We start from the raw sequence: 21,962 nt of genomic DNA, 5'->3' as shown, positions 1-21,962 counted from the left end.
GAGAAATAAAATTATAATAATGGCCAAAAAATTATAAAACTAAATAACAATTAAATATTCAAATATCCGAATCCATTTATCCGCAAAAAAAAAATATATATATATATATTTGAATTATTGACAGTGTACCACAGAAACTAAAGAACCAGATGATGGTACATTATTTAAAGTCATCCTCTGATTCACGGAATTATACATCATCGTTAATGCTTCAAATTTAAACAGTAACTCAAATTGATTGTATAAAATCCATACCAGTGCTTAAACTGAAGACCAAGCGTTTGCTTCAATCCAATTAAAAGCTATGGGGCCGAGAAAGGCGTCAGGGATGCCGAAGGAACTGACTAAAGCAAGAGCATGAGGTCGAAGTTCAGTGCAGAGTTTTGTTATTTCTCTCCTCACATTGGCACCATTGTCCACTGATAGGTACCCATATTGTAGAAACGAAACATCTTCGATACATATCAAGGCATATAATGATCTCAATGTACCTAAGACATCCTGCACAAGAAGAAAATGAAAAGACTCTTAACATAAATTCTAAAACCAGAACCAGAAGCATGCTTTTAAGGTTTCAATTGAGGGACATATAAAGTTTCCTGGATTTAAATCAACTCCATCTGCAAAAATCCTATATATTAGCAATTTTTTGATTATATTCATCCTTCCATATGTCCTGAAACTATACAGTTAGGGACAGCTTTAGAAAACTGTACATATTAGGTTTGAGTTGTTTTGGGTTTAGGGTTAAATGACAATGAGCCGCTGGTTTGATGGCAAAATGACTTCTGAAGGGTTTAAGTTCAAGATAGGCAGTTAGAGGCTTCCTTAGAGAACTTTATAGAGTCAAGTTTGAGTTGTTTCGAGTTTAAGGTTAAACAACAATGAGCTATTGGTCTAATGGAAAAATGACTTCCGAAAGGTTCAAGTTCAAGTATGGCATTGAAGTCCCGCAAAAAGGTCTTGCATCAATTAACTTTTCAAGTCAATTCAAGTCGGAATTGGAAGATAAGAGTTTTTCATTCAAATTAGGTCCAACAACCTTTTCAATCATAAAGATAACAATCAGGTCTATGCTACTGTCAGATGCTTGTATGAGCAACACCATTAAATAGCACTCACCTTCAATGAACCAGCAGGTAGAGTTGTTTCTGCATCGACAAAAGTTTGAAATATTGCTCGATCTGAGAAAGCCTTTCCTAAATCTTGTGCCAGCTCATAACACTGGAGTGCAAAGTGACGTGACAATTAGATTAAAAGGTTGAGAAAATGATAGCAATTTAAATAAAAACAAGTGCTTCCTCACCATCATGAAGGCCTGCTCGCTACTTTCTCCCTTGGCTTTACATTTTGAGACATCCGCAACAAAACGATTCAAAAGATCCCTTTCCCTTAAGCACAAGGCATCCATCTAACATAGCACAATGGTCAGAGTCACTGAGGAATTTTAATACGGTATATTAAGAACCAAAGAACCAATGATACTCTTATATTACCTGGAACTGACTGCACCGGAGGGTAGTGCTAGTAAGCTGTAATGGAATGACAGGGCAGGGTTTATTCATGTGTTCTAAGCCCAGACCCTTGAAAACCTTGTTTCTTTTCTGAGCTGCCATGTATTCAGCAAAAAGAGCCTTGCTGACCTGTTTTAAGCATAGTTGCAATAAATATAGTGTGTATTACTATTCTTATACTTCTATATATACCACCAACGTAAGTAATAAATCAGTAGACTTGATCCTAGTGGAAAGATGATGAAATTAGAGTCGACTGTTCCTTGGGATGTTAAACACAAAATTGAGGAAGATGGTTAAGATTGATCTACATAACTTCTAGGTGGCATCTATTTAAAGATCCCATCATAGTGAGATCCCGTGGGATCTTTTTAAATCAATGATTGAAATAAAAAAGGAGAAAAAGAAAAACTAATCTACCATTGATCAAGCCACGTCGGATTTGTATAAAAAAAAAGTGAGTTTACCTTTTAACCAATACAACAAGTTTTAACACTAAAGGAGAAAAACTGATTTCTAGAGAAAAGCAACATATTCGGTAACTGATTTAACAGGTTCCAAGTCACCAGCACATTTCCTAGTTTCTGGCATAGCTTAATCAAATGGCTACCGTCTCCACATTTCTGTCTTCTAACCAATGCCGTTGATTTTGAAAAGGGGACACCATAAAAAGATCTCACCTTAGACATTACCTAACTTCTAGGCCAATCATCTAGATTTTTGTTTACCTGCTGCATCAGAATAAGATTGTCGCCCTCAAAAGTGGATTGTACATCATATTCACCTTTCAGCTGACCAACACGATTCTCGGTCTTTAATCCTTGTCCTCCGCAAGCTTCACGACATTCCTGAGCCATGCAACAATTGAATCTCAGTAATGACACGTACAGTTAAAATATTCAACTTAATTAAGGATTGTTTGTTGGTCACCTGAAGTATTTGCATGTTATTCCAAGTAAAAGTAGCTTTGAATGAACTTGAAACTATATGTATGGTTTTGTTTGACTGAGGTGTCCTCTTCACATACAGCATTTTCAAGTAGTTTGCTGCGAAACTCATAGCATAGCTGCAGCATATAAAATTAAAAGCAAATGAATAAATGAGCATTTATCAAAATCAGTTGCTCTAACAAAATTATTACTCGTTCCAGTGTAATCCAAGCAATTCCAATACGTCTCTTGACCAACTTTATAGCCATGTGAACATGTCACTAGCTACAACTTAGAATAAATTAGCAACTAAATAAAAGCTAACATCTTATAATTGAGTTAGTTGACATTCCAAATACAAGGATTTTCAATCCAAGAATGCCGAAAAGAAGTTATTCAAACACAAACAAAATCAGCACCTATAGCACCATAAGATATACTTACGTCTTTGCAACAAGAGGGAAGAGTCGGCGTTGATGACTTGGGTAATCTAGCAATAAGACCTCAGGTTCATTTTGTTTGAGAGAAAATGCCCGCCTTGTTAGTGCATACCTAATGGAAGTTGCTAAAGCAACCTAAAAGGGAGAGCAATGACATAATATCAATGAAGTTTCCATTTGGTATTAGTGGCATGCCACCCCACATCCCAAAAATACAAAAATATGCATTGCTGGTTTGCATACCTTTGATTGATAAACCGAAGAAATAGCAATATTAATACGACCTACTGTCAAAGGGGCCATGAATGCAGCAAATCTCTGAATTAAAGCAACAGATGATAAAAGCCATCAAAATATTATTACCAACAAAACGAGAACCCTATTTTGTCAGCACACAACTTTAGAAACAGATACCAATCATCTCAAATAGGAATACCTGATCCGGGTTTTCTATTGAACTTAGATATTTCCCATCAGGTGAAACATCAGCAACTGAATTCAACAGGTTCTCTCTGGGAACTCGAACATTGTCAAACCTGAAATCACGAACGTAAACCTTTTGGACTAGAACTTAAAATATTGAAGTCATGGTGAAAAAGTCTAGGTTTCAAATTACCAGATTTGACCATTATCAACACCATTTAAACCAATTTTGTGACCACAATCAACAATACGAATGTTTGGACTTATGTTACCATCAGCATCCCTGATTTGGACTATAAACGCATGAACCCCTTGATTTGTTCCATTGATATGTAGCTGTGAAAACACAACCGTATGCGTCGCATGCTAAAAAAGGCAAAGCAACAACAAAGAAGCAGAAGAATAGCATTTCAGAATATAGGGAAAACCAGTTCATAAAAACCAGTTGAACGGATCGAAAAGACAATCAAGGGAGAAACAGTATTGATTGGAGAAGCATACATTGGCTGCCCCACCAATCCAATACTTCTGAGCCGATTCGCAAGGCGTATTAATGACAAACTCCCCTGTATTCGAATCATAAGTCGTTACTGTTTCAATACCACGAACCTAAAAATAGGAATGCCGGAATAAATCAGGAGGAGAATGTATACAACTGCATAGAAAATCACAGAAAAAAAATTGATTCCCGTTAGCAAAGCACATACATTACTTCCATGCCCCAACTCTGTCATTGCAAAGCAACCCTTGATCCAGTAATTCTCGGTGTCCCTCAGCCATTTGTCATGATGATGTTTTGTACCAAAAAATTGGATGGCACCTCCCCTGCATATGGCAATCAAACGAAGCCATTAACTCTACATAATTTTGTTTGCATGTAGGATAAAAACGGATTAGATATCTGTATATTCTAATATCCGAATCGAAATACACATAAACTACTTTAAAATCCGAATCTATTTATTATACACATAAACTAATTTGAGAAAACAAACGCACCACAAGAAGAAGTGAACCCCGAGCTTAGTGAAGAGGGAATGATCATAGATACTGCAAACCTCAAAGCCAGCAAATTTCCTCATCTCAATATCTTCCCCTTTCTCCGTTAACCATCCTTTAAACGCCCCCTTTTCAAGCAAATACTCAATTCGTTTCAATGTCATCTCCCGTTGCTGCTCCATCGACTGGTTATAGTCCGGCGAAACGAACACCTTCCCTCCCCTAACCTTCGGGTTGAACAACTTGCTTTGTTTCATCAACCCGAACAACCAATCCCGTTCCTCCAGGTTGTGCCGGTCAATCAACTTCCTCATATCCTTAATGTCAAACGCATAGTTCTCGGAAAGTTCAGGCGGTGAGTAGCTTAAACAAGCGTTTGAAGAAAGGGTTTGGGATGATGGGGACGATTGGAGCAGATGATTGGTGAGAATTTGGGTTCTTTTGAAAGCTTGTTCCATTTTGGAATTTGGGTTTTGATTTTTACTAGATTCTGTTTTTAGTATTTGCAGAGAAAATTGAAGAAGATGACATGAACTTGAGTTGAATATGATACAAATCCTTGTACATTTTTTACATTTAGAATTTTGTTTTTTTTTTTTTTTTTATAATTTACTCCATCTACTTTTTAAATTTAAAATTTAGAACAAATTGTTAACCCTATTTTAATTTATTATTGTAATATTTTAAAATAAAAGGAAATAATTATTTGCTGGCTATAAAACAAAAAGATGGTGGGATTTTAAATAAAAATCTTAACAAGTATTAACAATTGAGGTTTGGAGTATTTCAACACTTAACTGAATCAATTATTATTAATTGAATTAATTAAAATTTTAATTTTTAACCATTAATTGAACTAAAATTTTTCAAAAAATTAATCAAATTGAAATATTTCGATTAATTCAATTGGTTAACTGAATTAATCGAAATTTATATTTTTTGTTTAACTAAATTAAAACTACATATAATTTGTATTATTAATTATTAAGCTTGATTAATTCTATTAATTATCCGATAATTGAACTTCCAAAAAAATATTAACCCACCTCTGACCAAATTAAATTGGTTAATCGACCGATTAATCGAATTAGATCAATTCGGTCAATTAATTTGATTTTAATTAAAATTTGAACACTCTTAACTGAGGTCGCATTTAATGTAGCATTCACATATGTCTACTTAATTTTTCATTCATTTTAGAGTAATTTAATAAAAAAAAACCCAAATTCAAAATTAAAAAAGATAGAAAAAGTTAAATAAAAGACTAAAATTATTTTTTTGTAAAGTTGGAGGACTAAATAATAATAATCATTATCATTCCATCGGTTACGTAAGTTTCGTTGTGGGGTACATGAAAGGGACTATAGTTGTAATTGTACCAATTACCATTAATTAAGATCCAATGACTACATAAATTTCTTGTCGGCCCAAATAGGAAAACGTCATCTCTTTGACTGTTTCAATATCTTGCCTATTAAAACACGACACGAGAAAAACATGTGGATACAGAATTCTTAAAAATCTAATTAAATAATATTAATATACAAGATTAATTCAATGAAGTTGGGGATCACCTTGGAAATATATTGATTTGGTATAGAATTTATTGGTGGAGTTCCTTTAAAGATTGGCCTGAAATATGGAAAAATTTAAGTAAATATATTAAGATCGAAAAATAAATTTAGATAAAAAAAGAAATTAGATTTATTTAAAATATAGATCGGACTTAAATTTAAACATTCAAGGCTCGAGGTCGGTTCAGCCTGTTTTTAAAAAAGTTCTAAAAAATAATATGAGCAGGCCTAAAATGAGATTTAGTTAGTCTTTTGCAAATATGAGTGGATTGAGACAAAATTTTAAGGTCATATTTCAGATCGAAACAAGTCGAGCTTGGATAAGTATAAAGTATGTTAATATCATACTTAAACTCAACTTGAACTCGACCCAACCTGACCCATGAGCATAGGAGAGAGCAAAACTCAATTCGAAAAAATCAGAAAAAAATCAAATTTTGAGTTAATCAAATTGAGTTATTCAAATTATTCAAGTCAACTCGAATAAATAATTTGAGTTTCGAATTCGAATCGAGTTGAATTTTACAATTTAAATAACTTGAATAATTCAAATAACATATTGGTGCAGATACTCTGTTTGTCCATGTCAAGTTTAAGAATGAGCAAATTTGTCTCTCTCTCTCTCTCAACAAAAATTACAAAATAATTTTCACAAATTTTAAAATAATTTTAAAATTCAAAATATTTATAAAAATTCTAAATTTTAAATTTTTTAAAATTTGTAAAAATATATAAAGAAATTAAAAATTAAAAATTTCTAAAATAATAATTTTGAGAACCTACATAAGTTAATTGATGATTTAAGTTTATATGGTTTTAAATTTATGTACTCTAACATAGAATTAGTTATCTTTGTAATAATTTCACTCGATTCGATTAGACTCTAATTTTATTTCACTTAACTCGATTAGAAAAAAATTCAAATTAAATTAAGATGATAAAATAAGACTCGTTAACTCAATTCAAAAAATTTTCACTCGATTTATTCGAAGGTTGTTCTCTACATCAACCCTTCTAATTTTATTTTTTATATGTATACATATACATGTCATAAGATAAAGCTGAAAGGTACTTTAATTTTGCTTTGCCCATACGTACACATAAAGAAGTTACCAGTTTTTGGATAAGATAAGGATAAATCTTTGTATAAATGCATGCATGCCTTATCCCTCCTTCATTAATTTAATTTAAATTTATTATGTTAAATATTATAAAGAAAGATGGTGTTTTATAGTCAACGAGTAAAGTAGTTGAAAGCATGAATACCGTTAAATTATTTTTGTTAAATTTAAGTTTTTTATGGCATTAAATTTTTATTATTTGACTACCAAATAAATATAATTTTGGTATAATAATTTATTTAACGCTTTAATTTTACAAAAAAATCATTTTAGTTCTTTATTTAATTTTTCACCTTTTAACTTTTAAGCGTACATTTTTACCAAATCATCTTAAAATTAGTGAAAAGTTAATATTTGATAACTTTACTAATCTGGCGTGCACATGGATGACAAGTCAATGTTCAATTGAATTTTAAAATTTAAAAATATTAAAATATTTTTATAAATTTATAATTATTTTAAAATTTTAAAAAATTAATTAGTTGTTAACGTGTTATCCACATGCAATCCACATGTATGCAAGCAAAAGTTAAAAAGAAGTTTTTCCATCCATTTTGAGATGATTTGATAAAATTATAATTTAAAGGCTAAAAAGGCGAAAAATTAAGTTAAGAGATAAAATGACTTTTATTTATAAAATTAGAGAGTCAAATGAATTATTATACATTTTTATTTCAAAATGTCAAACTAGTAAATTTAACCAAAAATAAATAAATTAAAAGATATTCAAAATTCAATATTGAAATAAAATTTATTGCAACATCAAATTATTAATATAATAATAACAAAGATTGTTTTTGTTAATTTAAAAGTTTTTCAAACTTGTGACTAGATAATAATTTAAATAAACAATAATATATATTATATAATCATAAATTTACATACAAATAAAGAAAAATATTACATACAAAATTTTAATTCGAGAAAATGCATTTAAGCCTGGCCAACTTGAACTGATTCAAAATCAAGAAAAATTAAATTCAAAAGAGCTTAAATTTAAAAAAATCAAGCCTAAAAATGTTCGAACCTGAAAAAGCTCAAGATAAATATGCTTGAGCCTAAGTTGATGCGAACCTGCTCAAACCCACCTGTTTGCCACCTCTACTTGAATCAAGCCTCCTTGCCACTAGAATGAGAGCAATAAGACAACCCGGCAAGATCAGACTGCCCTTTCAGCTGTCATGGACTCTCAGCCATCAAGATAGACCCTTGAAGCAGTGAACCTCTATGCAGATCATTACCGCTATGACAATGTACACATCTTTGACCTGAATCAATAAGTGCAATGGACACCAACCAAAACTGAGCTTTTAAGAAACAAACTCATAAATGAGTTGAGAACCCGAATCGCCAAGACTCGAAAGAGCCACACGTGACAACCACGTGATGCCAAATCACAACAAAACCCATAGACAAATTATTATTCCAAGGGACCTTATCACAAGCATGAAAAATGATGGATGGTCCCAAAAAATACTCCCAAAACTCGACCAAATGTTATCAATAAATAATTCTATATATATATATATAAATTATTGAAGGTTACATTACAGGCAGTTGATGAAGGCTCTCTTTATTAAAAATGACCTTATGGTAAACTAAAATTGGTCACAATTCTGCATTAAAGAGACCAAAATATTACATAGAACCCCATTATCTTAAAAGAACCTTACAAAAGGAATTGCAGGTAAAAATGCTTACATTTATCAGTGCTTAAACCAAAGACCACGAGTTCGTATCGATCCAGTTAAAAGCTATGGGGCTGAGAAAAGCATCGGGGATGCCGAAGGAACTGATTAAAGCAAGTGCATGAGGTCGAAGTTCATTGCACAGTTTTGTTATTTCTCTCCTTACATTGGCCCCATTGTCCACTGATAGGTACCCGTATCGTAGAAACGAAACATCTTCGATACAAATCGAGGCATATAATGATCTCAATGTACCTAGGACATTCTGCATTAAGAAAAAAAATGAAAACTAGAAGCATGTTTTTAAGGTTTCAATTGAGGAACATGTAAAGTTTACTGGATTTAAGTCAACCTTTCGGTTTATCTTGTTTTTCGGGCCATATTCATCCTACTATATCCTGAAACTATACAGTTAGGGACAGCTTTAGAAAACTATACATGTTAGGTTTGAATTGTTTCGGATTTAAGGTTAAACGACACTGGGCTACTGGTTTAGTGGCAAAATGACTTTAGAAGGGTTTAAGTCCAATGTAGGTGGCCCAAACATACACCCAGATAAACTAAGAAAATATAATATAATGCAATACAAGTAAGCACTTAAAAAACCAGACTTTTGCTCCAAAAAGTAACATGGAGGTTCCTATATTAAGAGTGAAATTATATTTTACCCTTTTTACTAAAAAAAATGTGCAAATTAATCCTTGTATATTAGATCAAAGAGCAAGTAGGTCATTTTGTTAAAACTTTTATCTAGTTTTATTGTTAAAAACTGATCCATGTACATCAACACAAGGTACACATGGTGTGCCACGTGTCACTTTCCGGTTATTCCGTCGACCATATCAGTTTTTAGCAATACAAATGGACAAAACTTTAAACAAAAAGAACCAATTTACTTTTTGATTTAACGTACAAAGACTAATTTGTTTATATTTTTAATAGAGGAGACAAAATACAATCTTACTTCTAATATAAGTTCCTCCATGATACTTTTACTAAACTTTGGCTGCATTATTAACCCATGATACACCAAAATATTTCGACAAGAAGAAACTCCAAAGCATACACCAAGATTTCTGCATTGGAACTCGTTTTTAAGCACCAAAAACAAATGCAGAGGAACTTGTAAATAGCTCCCATCTGGTACACAGGTGACACGGGTTAAAACCCTGTGAAAAGGAACTTCTAAATAGCTTTAAAAACTTCAAAGCAACCCATATATGATCTATCTTAAACCAGTCCATAAAGAGAGTAAGGGCTTCAAATGCCTTAAGAAATCATCTAAAATTGCATCCTTTGGCAATAAACCAACTCAGACCAGACCCAAAGTGAGCTAGAAAAGCATTAAAAGAAACCTTGAAAGATATCCAAACCTCCAAAACCACTAGGCTTTACTAAAACAGATCACTATAATAATGCAAAAATCAAAGCTTCCTCAACAATTAGACATTCACTACATGATTTAAAAACGAAACCAAGTTCAGACACCAATGTCACCGTATTCTCTTTGGAACCATGGTACACAGCTTTGTGAAGATAAAAGTAACATATGTATTAAGAGTAGATTGTACTTTGCCCTCTCTATTAAAAAATAAGTAAATTAGTCATTGTACATTAGATCAAATTTCAAATCAGTCTATTAAAATTTTCATCTATTTGTACCCTTAAAAACTGGCGCAGCTGATGAAATAATCAGAAAATAGCATGTGGAGTACCACATATATCTCATACTAACGTACAAAAACCAATTTTTAACAGTAAGAATGGATGAAATTTTTAGTAAAATGATCAGTTTACTCTTTGATCTAACATATAGAAACTAATTTGCTCATTTTTGAGTAAAGAGAGCAAAATGCAATTTGACTCCTAGTACAAGGGCCTCCATGGTACTTTTAGCGATGTGTGAACTGGGATTCTTGCAACTAATTTAAACAGAACATGATGGCAAATCACCATGCCATGAAAGTACAGAACTAAAAGACCTGTTGCCATATTCCAACACAAATCACCAAAAGTGTTGAGGAATTTTTGATACCTTGGCAACTCCATTCTAAAAAAAACTGAATCATGCACCCTAGAACACCAAAAGAAATCCTGAACATAAAACAACCCAGACTCACAAGCATAGTCTTCAAAATCAGCAGCTCACTACATCATTGAAAAAACTAAGAGAAGGCAGCAATATAAAATCCATAACCACTCACAATTAAACCCTGTTGCAATCATACCCAAAAATGTAAACCACTAGAACAAGCGCATAAAACATACAAAAACTCTGACCAAGCCTTATGGAAGCACCAGAACCAAAAGCAAAATTTCAGATAACAAACACCAACATTAAAGGCTTCAAAGATCCCAAGTCAAGATAAAAAAAATTCATAAGCAACAGAAGAACCAAATCAAGATAAAAAAAACCTCAACCCAACAAATTCCTTCCAGATCACCTTTGAAATTAGAAACCAAAAATGAAACTAAAAAACGTCATTATGAAAAAGGAACCCCTGATATCTAATTAAAGTCACCAAAATTCAATTTCGTAACAAGCTCTTCACCATAAAACAGGAGAACAAGGGACAAAACAGAAAAGCAATAGAGATTAAACCGTCAAACCTGCAAAATGAATCCTACAAAGCTTGATAATCATGTTGCCTCTACACTCAAGCCACACCTCCATTAACATCAGTTCACCAAATAACTATAAATTTATATTCAACCTCTCTGCTTTGATTTGTGCCAAGTTAGGCAGTTAGGGACAGCTTTAGAGAACTTTATAGTGTCAGGTTTGAGTTGTTTCGTGCTTGAGTTAAACGACAAGAAGCTATTGGTCTAAAGGAAAACTTACGTCCGAAGGGTTCAAGTCCAAGGTTGGCATTGAAGTCCAAAAAGAGGGATTAAACCAGGTCTTGCATCAATTAACTTTTCAAGTCAATTCAGGCTGGGGAGTCAAGATGTTCATTCAGATCAGATCCAACAACCTTTTCAATACTAAAGATAACAATCAGGTTCTAGCATGCTTGAGTTTAGTCGTTTCAAGCTCAAGCTATTGGCTTTTCAATTTTGTAAGTCCAGGTTCGGCTTTGAAATGGCTGGCCAAGTCATTCAGATTATAAATTATGCTGAATACCAAATCTACGTTACTGTCAGATGCTTGTATGAGAAACATTTAATAACATTCACCTTCAATGAACCAGCAGGTAGAGTTGATTCTGCTTCAACAAACTTTTGAAATATTGCTCGTTCCGAGAACGCCCTGCCTAAATCTTTTGCTAGCTCATAACACTAGTGTACAAAAGTGATGTGACAATTAGATTAAAAGGTCAAGAAAATGATAGCAATTTAGATAAAAGAAGTGCTTCCTCACCGTATTAAAGGCCTGCTCTGTATTTTCTCCCTTGGCTTTACATTTCAAGACATCCGCAACAAAACGATTCAAAAGATCTCTCTCCCTTAAGCACAAGGCATCCATCTGACATAGCAGTGTTTAGAGGCATTGAGGATTTTAATATGGTACATTAAGAAACAGAACAACTGATGATACTCTTATATTACCTGGAATTGACTGCATCGGAGGGTAGTGCTAGTAAGCTGTGATGGAATGACAGGGCAGGGTTTATTCATGTGTTCTAAGCCCAGACCTTTGAAAACCTTGTTTCTTTTCTGAGCTGCCATGTATTCAGCAAAAAGAGCCTTGCTGACCTGTTTTAAACATAGTTGTAATAAATAGAGTGTATTACTGTTCTAATACTTCTATATATGCCACTAAAGTAAGCAATAGACCAGTAAGCTTGATCCTAGTGGATAGTTGTAATAAATATAGTGAATTATTGTGGAAGATGATTAAGATTGAACTACATAAATTATAGGTCAACCATCTTGATTTTTGTTTAACTAAATTCAATGAAAACCTGAAAGACACACACATGACTCATTTCTCAGTTTTGCATCTGGATGCTTTCCTTTCACTTTTGAGGACATGTTTTCGGGCAATTAATTTTAATTGTAAGCTGTAACTAGTTGACCGTGTCAAAAAAAAAAAAAAAGAGTCAGGAAACAGTAAATAAAATTACCAGCTGCATCAGAAGAAAATTATCACCCTCAAAAGTGGATTGCACATCATATTCACCTTTCAGATGACCAACACGATTCTCGGTCCTTAACCCTTGTCCGCCGCAAGCTTCACGACATTCCTGAACCGTTCAACGATTGAATCTCTGTAATGACACTTACAGTTAAAATATTCAACTTAATTCAGGATTCTTTGTTGCTCACCTGAAGTATTTGCATGTTATTCCAAGTAAAAGTAGCTTTGAATGAACTTGAAACTATATGAATGCCCTTGTTTGACTGAGGTGTCCCCTTTGCATGCAGCACTTTCAAGTAGTTTGCTGCAAAACTCATAGCATAACTGCAGCATAAAAAACCTAATAAATGAAGGAGCAATGATCAAAACTAGCTGGCCCAACTAAATTATTACTCGTTCCAATACACGACTTTATCAACTTTATAGCCACATAAACATGTCACAAGCTTTGAATAAATTAGCAACTAAGTAAAGGCTAAGATCTTATAATTGAGTTAGTTGACATTCCAAACACAAGGATTTTCAATCCAAGATATATTCTTGTGATGTTTATTTGTTTAATATGCCAAAAAGAAGTTGTTCAAGCACAAACAAAGTCAGCACCTATAGCATCATAAGATAAATACATAGATATACTTACGTCTTTGCAACAAGAGGGAAGAGTCGGCGTTGATGACTTGGGTAATCGAGCAATAAGACCTCAGGCTCGTTTGGTTTGAGAGAAAAAGCCCGCCTTGTTAGTGCATACCTAATGGTAATTGCTAAAGCAACCTAAAAGTGAGAGCAATGACATGATATCAATGAACTTTCCGCTTGGTATTAGTGGAATGCCACCCCACATCCCAACATACAAAAATATGCAATGCTCGTTTGCCAATAAAAAGTAATAAGAAGCTTAAAACTGATAAAAGATACTGAAGATACCTTTGATTGGTAAACCGCACCAATAGCAATATTAACACGACCTACTGTCATAGGGGCCATGAATGCAGCAAATCTCTGAATTAAAGCAACAGACAGTAAGAGCCACCAAAATATTATTACCAGCAAAACAAGCACCCTGTTGTTGTACAGCACACAACTTTAGAAGCAGATATCAATCATCTCAAATAGGAATATACCTGATCTGGGTTTTTTATCGAACTTAGATATTTTCCATCAGGGGAAACATCAGCAACCGAATTTAACAAGTTCTCTCTGGGCACTCGTACATTGTCAAACCTGAAATCATGAATGTAAACCTTTTGGACTAGAACTAAAAATATTGAAGTCGGGGTGAAAAGTACATTTCGAATTACCAGATTCGACCATTATCAACACCATTTAAACCAATTTTGTGACCACAGTCAGCAATACGAATGTTTGGACATATGTTACCATCAACATCCCTGATTTGGACTATAAATGCATGAACCCCTTGATTGATTCCATTGATATGTAGCTGTGAAAACACAACTGTATGCGTCGCATGCTAAAAGAGGCAAAGCAACAGCAAAGAAGCAGAAGTATAGCATTTCAGCATATATGCAAAACTGGTTCATAAAAATACAAAACAATCCAGGGAAAAATGGCCTTGATCCTAAGACAAGCGTACCTTGGCTGCCCCACCAATCCAAAACTTCTGAGCTGATTCACAAGGCGTATTAATGACAAACTCCCCTGTATTTGAATCATATGTTGTTACTGTTTCAAGACTGCGAATCTGAAAACAGTAATGCCAGAATAGATCAGGAAAAAGAAAGTAGATGACTAAATAGAAAATCATAGAAAAAGACTCTGATCCAGTTAGCAAAGCACATACATTACTTCCATGCCCCAACTCTGTCATTGCAAAGCAACCCTTGATCGAATAATTCTCGGTGTCCCTCAGCCACTTGTCATGATGGTGTTTTGTACCGCAAAATTGGATGGCACCTCCCCTGCATATATAAGGCAATCAAATGAAGCCATTAACTCTACTTAATTACATTTGTTTACATGTAGTTCTTAGGATGATAGCAGACTGGATATGTCGAAATACACATAAACTACTTTAAAACCCGAATTTGAATCTAAATTAAATGACATTACTTGTAATAGTGAAGCAATTTTGAATAATAGATTCTAATATTCGAATCCCCTTATCTAAAATGAATCCAAACATTGAATATGCAAGAGTTAATACATATACTTCCCCTCCGAATATGCTGCGAATAATAATTAAAATATCCGAATTAGCATCCACGCTATCCATCCTCATCACTATGCCTACCTCAATTTCCATCGAAACCCATACAAGAATCATCAAAATATATTAGATTCTACAGTTTGAAGAAAGTAAATAAAACAATAACATAAAGTTGCAGTACTTTTAAATTAATTTTTTTAAAAACGCACCACATAGGGAAGTGAACTCCAAGCTTAGTGAAGAGGGAATGATCATAAATACTGAAAATCTCAAAACCAGAGAATTTCCTCATCTCAATCTCTTCCCCTTTCTCCGTTAACCATCCTTTAAAAACTCCTCTCTCTTGCAAATACTTGATTCGTTTCAACGTCATCTCCCGCTGTTGCTCCATCGACTGGTTATAGTCCGGGGAAACGAACACCTTCCCTCCCTTTACCTTCGGGTTGAACAGCTCACTTTGCTTCATCAACCCGAACAACCAATCCCGTTCCTCCAAGTTGTGGCTATCTATCAGCTTCCTCATTTCTTTAACGTCGAACGCATAGTTCTCGGAAAGTTCAGGCGGTGAGTAGCTTAAACAAGCATTCGAAGAAAGGGTTTGGGACGGCAATGGTGTGGAGGATTGGAGGAGATGATTGGTGAGAACTTGGGTTCGTTGGAAAGCTCGTTCCATTGTGGAATCTTTTTTCTCTTTTCTATTGGAATTTGCAGAGAAAATTGAAGAAGAAGAAAATTTGATTTGATTTGTACTATGTTTTCAAATTACGCGCCATATATACGTATTTATAGAAATTTTAGTTTGAAAAATTTGCAAAAATAGTCACTTATCTATGTTTAAATTACACTTTGGTCACTAATCTTTAATTTGTTACAAAATCGCCACTAACATTATTGCTTTGTAATATTTTAGTCAGTGAGCCGTTAACCGTCCTTAACGATATAGCAACAAGATGATGTGACAGTTATATTATTATTTCATAAAAAAATTTAGATCAAATTATAAAAATATATACAAAATTATAAAAATATTTATAAATAAATTAATACTCTTTTTTTAACATGAAAATTATTTAATAAAATAATAATTTTATAAATAAAATAATAATCTTATAAATATAACAATTTAAGGGGAAAAACTTTGAAAGAAAATTTAAGCATATTCAGTTGGATCAATACTACAACCTAAGGGTAGGTACAATTGGAGATATACAAGTGAGGATGAAGTCTTAAAGATCTGGTAGGTGGAAGGCCATGTTGGCAACTCCGTGTCTGATTCTTAGTTAAACGGCACGACGACGGAGGATATGGAAATCTAGTAAGGATTATTGATGCCAGTAATTATAGTTGAAGGTGATGCCTAACACTCATAAATTCTAGGAGGACTAATGAATTAATTATCATTTAGAAAACAAAACTAAAAAAAAAAAAAAAGAAAATTTTGAATCTGCTTTATGTTTTGTTTTTGAGCTTTTTTTCCAAAAAAAATATTTTATTTATAAAATAATATTTAATAAAAATTTAATATTAGAAAGAAAAAAAAAGAAAAATGAGTATTTATTTATAATTTATTTTTATACTTTTGTTTGTATTTTTTGTAAAATAAATTTTATTTATTTTTAATTTTTAAAATTAAAACTAAAATGATACAATTTATAAAATTAATAATTAATTTGTAGATTTTTTTAAATTAGAATGAAATTAATAGAATTTATATAGGACAATTAAGATACAAGGACTTTGAGACGACAAATATGGTAATTGGATTCTTTGGAAAGGTCGATGGACTGAAATTTAGGTTTTGTTTTTTCTCTTTGTTTCTTTTATTGGCATTTGCAGAGATAATAATTAAATTGAAGAAGAAGAAGATTTCGATTTGATTTCAACAAAAAAAAATTGGGTAAATTTCAGAAATAGTCATTGGTTTAAATCATGTTTTGATTATCAAATTCTAATTTGTTATAAAATAGTAATTAACATTATCGATTTATAACATTATAATTATCGAGTCATTAATTGTGGGTGATGACAAGATGACATAACACGTTAAATCATCATTTTCAAATAAAAAATTTAGGCTAAATTCCACATCTTTGAGCAAGTTAATTGTTTTCTTCTTTTCTTTTTTACTTTCTTTAGTTTCTTCTTTATTTTTTTTTATATTTGAGAAGTAAAAGAGATAAACTTTGTTTGTGGATTAATAATCTTGTACTTTAAGCCATACATAAATTACAGGAAAATGAAAGTAAAAGAATTAAATATATAAAAAAATACAGGGACTTAAAACAGATTTAAACCTTTTTTTATTTTTATGCCCATAGACTATAACGAACGTTCTTTTCCATCGGTTTATAATAATCTTTATATAAACGTTGTCGCTTATGATAAGAGTTGACTTTTGTCAATTTTATAAGAGTTGACTTTAAATTCCGACATTTACAAAAGGTTAAATTCTACTATATGTTCTTGTCCTCTTCATAAATTTATATTTTAGTCCCTACAGTTTTATTTTTAGAAAATTAATATCTCTATTTTTCATATTTCAAAATTCATATCTAATTGTTAACATAGTTAAATGTTTTCTATTAAATTTGTTAATTTGACATTTTGTTATAAAAAATACTCACTCGGTATCCATGTAACTTAAAAAACGACATTGTAATGAATCAATTTAACAAAATAATTTTAATAGCATTAACAATTGTACTTGAATCTAAATTTTGAAATCTGAAAATAAAATAACTAAATTTTAAATTTGTGAAAATTGCATATACTTATCACATATTTTAACATTTACAAAATTACAATTAATATTATATAATTGGTGGCGACAACAATTAAGATACGAGGACTTATTGGTTAAAACTTTTAGGTTTTGTATGAATCTCCATTATTCAACTTAAAATAATTAATTTGATGTTTTCAAATCTAGGGTAATTCAAAAATTTGTTTTTTTTTCGAGTTAATCTAATCAATTTATTTAATTCTTTTAAATTAACTCAGATAAGTAGTTTAATTTTTCAAATTCGAGTAGAGTCGAATTTTACAACTCGAATAATAAATTCATGTAAATATTCCTTGAATCCTTAACAGTTTTGAAAATGTATAAATTAGCTCCTCTAAAAATTACCAAAAAATCAAAATATTTTTTCCAAAAGTTTATAAATTTATATGAATTTCAAAATTGAATTTTATTTAAATATATATATTAAAATTTCAAATAAAGTTAAAATGATAAAATAAAATTCATTAACTTAACTAAATCAAAATTTTTCACTTGATTTGATCTAACTATCATCCAAAAATCAAAGGAAAAAAAAAAAAAACAAAGCCAACCGTCATAATCCAAAGTCAACCATTTACAGTATCAATGTATTTTATTTTAATATATGTTATAAAAAACCATTATAATGTAGCAATTTTTAAACTTTATTTTATAAAAAAAAATTAGTTAATGATAATATATCATATATAAAGGGGGATATACATTGGGGTGCCGGCTTGAGCTCTGGGCTCATAAATTTTATCAATCTTTTTGTTTTCCTTTTTTTTTTTTAATTATCTGTGTTTCCATTTTAATCAATTTTTTTTTTTGTTTTTGTTTTTTCTTTTAATTATTTTCCTTTTTTAATTATTTGTGTTTCCATTTTAATCAATTTTTTTGTTTTTTTTCTTTTAATTATTTTTGTTTCCATTTTGAACCAACCTTTTTGTTTTTATGCTTTTTTTTTGAGATTTCTTTGTGTTTCCATTTTTAAAAGAATGTATATTTAATTATTTATGTTCTAACTAGAATTTTTAAAATATTTTAAATTGCCTATAAGGTATCATTTATGTTTATCTAACGATAATTTTGAGGTTTATGCAGGTAAAGCAGAAAATTTTTTTAGGGGGGGCCAGATGAAATTTTAATTTTTTATAGTTTATATTTTTATAATTTGTAAAGGATTAAATTAAATTTTTATAATTTTAGGGGGCCAAAGTGTAATTTTACCTTTACTAATTTAAAATTTTTAAAAATTTCAAGGGCCTAAAATAAAATTTTCCATTTTAAGGGGCGAGGCCCATGCCCCCTTAGCTCATACAGGTTTATGATTACTTCTATCATGGGTTGGATTTGAGTTGGGTCTAATCAAAATTTTAGTTCAATCTTAGTCCGAAAAATACGCTTAAAATTTTGTCAAAGCTCAACTCGGTAAAAATGCTAAAACTTGGGCTTGGTTCGCCATATTAAAATTTTTATGTTATTTATATATAATTTTTTAAAAATACAATACATCAAACATACTAAAAAATCAAAATAAATGTTTCCTAACAAATTGAAAATAAATTTTAAAAAATTTTATACTTAAATAACACTAAGATAAGTGCAACTTAACAAGTAAATGTCTCTAAAGTAGTAACAAAATTAACAATAAAACAAGAGTTATATAATATCTAAACAATAACAACATAATAGTGAAATGGTAGCAAAATAGTGAGAAAACAACAACAAAACAGTAAAAAAAAAAAGAGAAAAAAACAACAGTTAACAAATTCTTTTTTGTTCAAATTTCAATCAAGCTGGGTTTAAGCTAAAAAAGTCTTACCCGAGGCTCGACATATTTTCTAAATAGTCTTATTTTTAGCCCAAACTTATTTTTCGGGTCTCTAATTTTACCCAAACACTCTCACTTTACGGGAGAGCCTTAAGGCCAGGTGACCCGACCCATGGACAGATCTAATTACCTCTCTTAATAATTATCTCAAAAAAATATCATATGTTTTATCATTACACTCGATACCTGTTGATTGTAGAATATCTAATTTAATTTAATTTATTTTTCAATGAATCTAGTATAACTATATTAATATTAAATAAATTCATAAAATAAAATAATTTAAAAATTCTATTATATATCATTTCTAATCTAATATTCTTAATAGTCATTTTCTATTTTCACATTATCACGATTACAATATTTGAAAACACACACCCCACCATTATTGTTAATCCCATTGCTACAATATTAAATCTCACTATTATAGTAACTAATCTCATTTCATTGCCACTATTATTTTCAATCTCGTCGGAGGCAAACACACTATCCATCCAAATGAAGCCTTAGACCAAATGGAATCACGTGACCTAAAAAATATCTGGTATGTATCTAGTAAAAAAATACGCAAGTACTTAATTGGGACAAGAAAAAAAAAGCTCAAGTATCAAATTGAATATTAAAACTAAACTTAAGTACTTAATTGCGGCAAAAAAAAAACTCAAGTATCAATTAGAAAAACAAAAATACTAATTTGAACATTAAAACTAAATTCAAGTACCAAATTGAACATTAAAACCAAATTTAGATACAGAATATTATAGACATTAATTTTTTCCCTCATGTATGGAAAATGAAACTTAAAGTCATTTTGTTACGGTACTTAATAAATTTGATTATCATACCAATACATGGTAGGTCGAGTGGTAAAGAGCTCAATGCATCCTCTTAAATAATGTATTGGATTCGAGTTTTATGAGTAGATAAAACATCACTAAAAAATTTTACCTTTAGGGATTTGACCCAATACGACTCTAAATTTGATTAAATCTAAATATAATTATCGAATACAATATACTTTCAAACTTATTTGTCAGTCACTTTTAAAGTTGACAAAGATTATTATTATTATTTTTGAAAGAAGCCAATTTTCCTAATAACAAATTTGAGAGGGACTAGAGACGTCTTTTCACCTATACCTTTTTATAGCAATTGCTGATAATTTCTCACAAAAGTAAGGTGTTGTTATTAATTTCTAAATTTAAGTTATATTGGTATATGGGTTAAACTTAAATATAGTATATAATTAGAATATTTGGTAAATGTATTTTTAAATTTTTAAAAGTAAAATATGTAAAGAATAATATTAAAAATAAAAATTGAAAAAAAAATCTATATTAAGGGTCTATTTGATAAAACTGAAAATTAAGTATTAAATTTTAGAACTGAAATTTACAAGCACTGAATTTGTATTATAAAACCGTTTAATGCATTAGTAAAAGTACTAAGTTAAGTACTGAATATAATTTTTTGTTATAATAGTAAATATTGATTTTTAAAATTTATTTTTTCATAATTTTAATTTTATTAATATGATATTATTTATTTTATTTTAAATAGTTTTGAATAAAAGCTAAAAATAATAATTTGATTATTTTAATTTTTAATAAAACGATTTAATAATTTATTCAAATAAAATTTTGAAAAATAAAATCAACTTAATATTTTTAAATTTAAGCTATAAGTAGCTACCGACTTACTTATCATATTTAACATTTTTTTGAAAATTTTAAATCAAGTAAAAGTTAATATCATGATCAAATACAATTAAAAAAATGAAAATTTTAATGTTTTATCAAATATACACTAAGTTATAAGTATCTCCTTATCATTTTCAACGCTTTTTATTTACATTTTATTATAAATTATCAAACATAATTAAAAATTTAAATCACGAAAATATCAATTTTCAGTTGACTTAATTTTTAGATAAACTATACTTAAGATGACTAAACTATTAGTAAATTAAAGTTCTGGTCACTTAATTTTAAAAGGTTACAAAATGATCATTGAACTTTTCGAAAGTTTTCATCTAAGTTATTGAGCCGTTAAAATTACTACTGTATGGCCTTCTATGTTCACATCGCTTGCATTTATTGAAAGCTTTCCTTCCCCCTTTTTTTCACAATTCATTTTTTTATGAAATAACTTTAAATGTCATGAATCTGTGCATCAAAATCTAAACAGCTTTCTTCATTGATCTCTGACACTTCAACTTAGATTTAAGGTATATTCTTCTACTCATCGATGGGTAATAATCCATCGTACAGATCATCAAATTATTACTTGGACGCTCGCTAGCTAAACATTTAAAAGAAAACACTTAACAACCCAGTGAATTACATAAAAACTTTCAAATAGTCTAGTGACTTAAATGAAAACTTTTGAATAGTTCAATGACCATTTTAAAATTTTTTTAAGTTGAGTGACT

General features: G+C 30.7%; 2 protein-coding genes across 2 annotated transcripts; both read right to left on the bottom strand.

Moving 5' to 3' along the window:
- Positions 1-75: 75 nt before the first annotated feature.
- Positions 76-4,910, bottom strand: LOC108483414 (acyl-coenzyme A oxidase 3, peroxisomal-like). The gene is made up of 13 exons (XM_017786796.2): positions 4,306-4,910; positions 4,014-4,131; positions 3,808-3,915; positions 3,500-3,672; positions 3,320-3,419; positions 3,127-3,201; positions 2,888-3,018; positions 2,445-2,580; positions 2,243-2,362; positions 1,497-1,643; positions 1,307-1,411; positions 1,123-1,224; positions 76-501 (listed from the first exon to the last, which is right to left on the bottom strand). The coding sequence occupies exons 1-13, from the start codon at positions 4,761-4,763 to the stop codon at positions 262-264; spliced, it is 2,013 nt and encodes a 670-aa protein (XP_017642285.1). The 5' UTR covers positions 4,764-4,910; the 3' UTR covers positions 76-261.
- Positions 4,911-8,497: 3,587 nt separating this feature from the next.
- LOC108482474 (acyl-coenzyme A oxidase 3, peroxisomal-like) lies at positions 8,498-15,687 on the bottom strand. The gene is made up of 13 exons (XM_017785607.2): positions 15,146-15,687; positions 14,571-14,688; positions 14,364-14,471; positions 14,068-14,240; positions 13,891-13,990; positions 13,694-13,768; positions 13,410-13,540; positions 12,958-13,093; positions 12,756-12,875; positions 12,238-12,384; positions 12,050-12,154; positions 11,866-11,967; positions 8,498-8,953 (listed from the first exon to the last, which is right to left on the bottom strand). Exons 1-13 carry the CDS (start codon positions 15,607-15,609, stop codon positions 8,714-8,716), a joined length of 2,019 nt encoding a protein of 672 aa, XP_017641096.1. The 5' UTR covers positions 15,610-15,687; the 3' UTR covers positions 8,498-8,713.
- Positions 15,688-21,962: the final 6,275 nt, after the last annotated feature.

The sequence above is a fragment of the Gossypium arboreum genome, chromosome 1, assembly GCF_025698485.1.
Source record: "Gossypium arboreum isolate Shixiya-1 chromosome 1, ASM2569848v2, whole genome shotgun sequence".
In the NCBI taxonomy this organism is placed as follows: Eukaryota; Viridiplantae; Streptophyta; class Magnoliopsida; order Malvales; family Malvaceae; genus Gossypium; species Gossypium arboreum.
Note: the sequence above shows the minus strand (reverse complement) of the source record. Positions and strands in the feature narration are given on the sequence as shown.

Coding starts and splice junctions, on each gene's coding strand:
- LOC108482474 (XM_017785607.2), bottom strand. CDS start 15,609: ATGGAACGAGCTTTCCAACGAACCCAAGTTCTCACCAATCATCTCCTC. Junction 13,541..13,693: donor GTGCGGTTTACCAATCAAAG/GTATCTTCAGTA, acceptor TCTCACTTTTAG/GTTGCTTTAGCAATTACCAT. Junction 13,094..13,409: donor TTCCCTCTTGTTGCAAAGAC/GTAAGTATATCT, acceptor TTTATGCTGCAG/TTATGCTATGAGTTTTGCAG.
- LOC108483414 (XM_017786796.2), bottom strand. CDS start 4,763: ATGGAACAAGCTTTCAAAAGAACCCAAATTCTCACCAATCATCTGCTC. Junction 4,132..4,305: donor GGGGTTCACTTCTTCTTGTG/GTGCGTTTGTTT, acceptor TGCCATATGCAG/GGGAGGTGCCATCCAATTTT. Junction 3,673..3,807: donor GGATTGGTGGGGCAGCCAAT/GTATGCTTCTCC, acceptor TGCCTTTTTTAG/CATGCGACGCATACGGTTGT.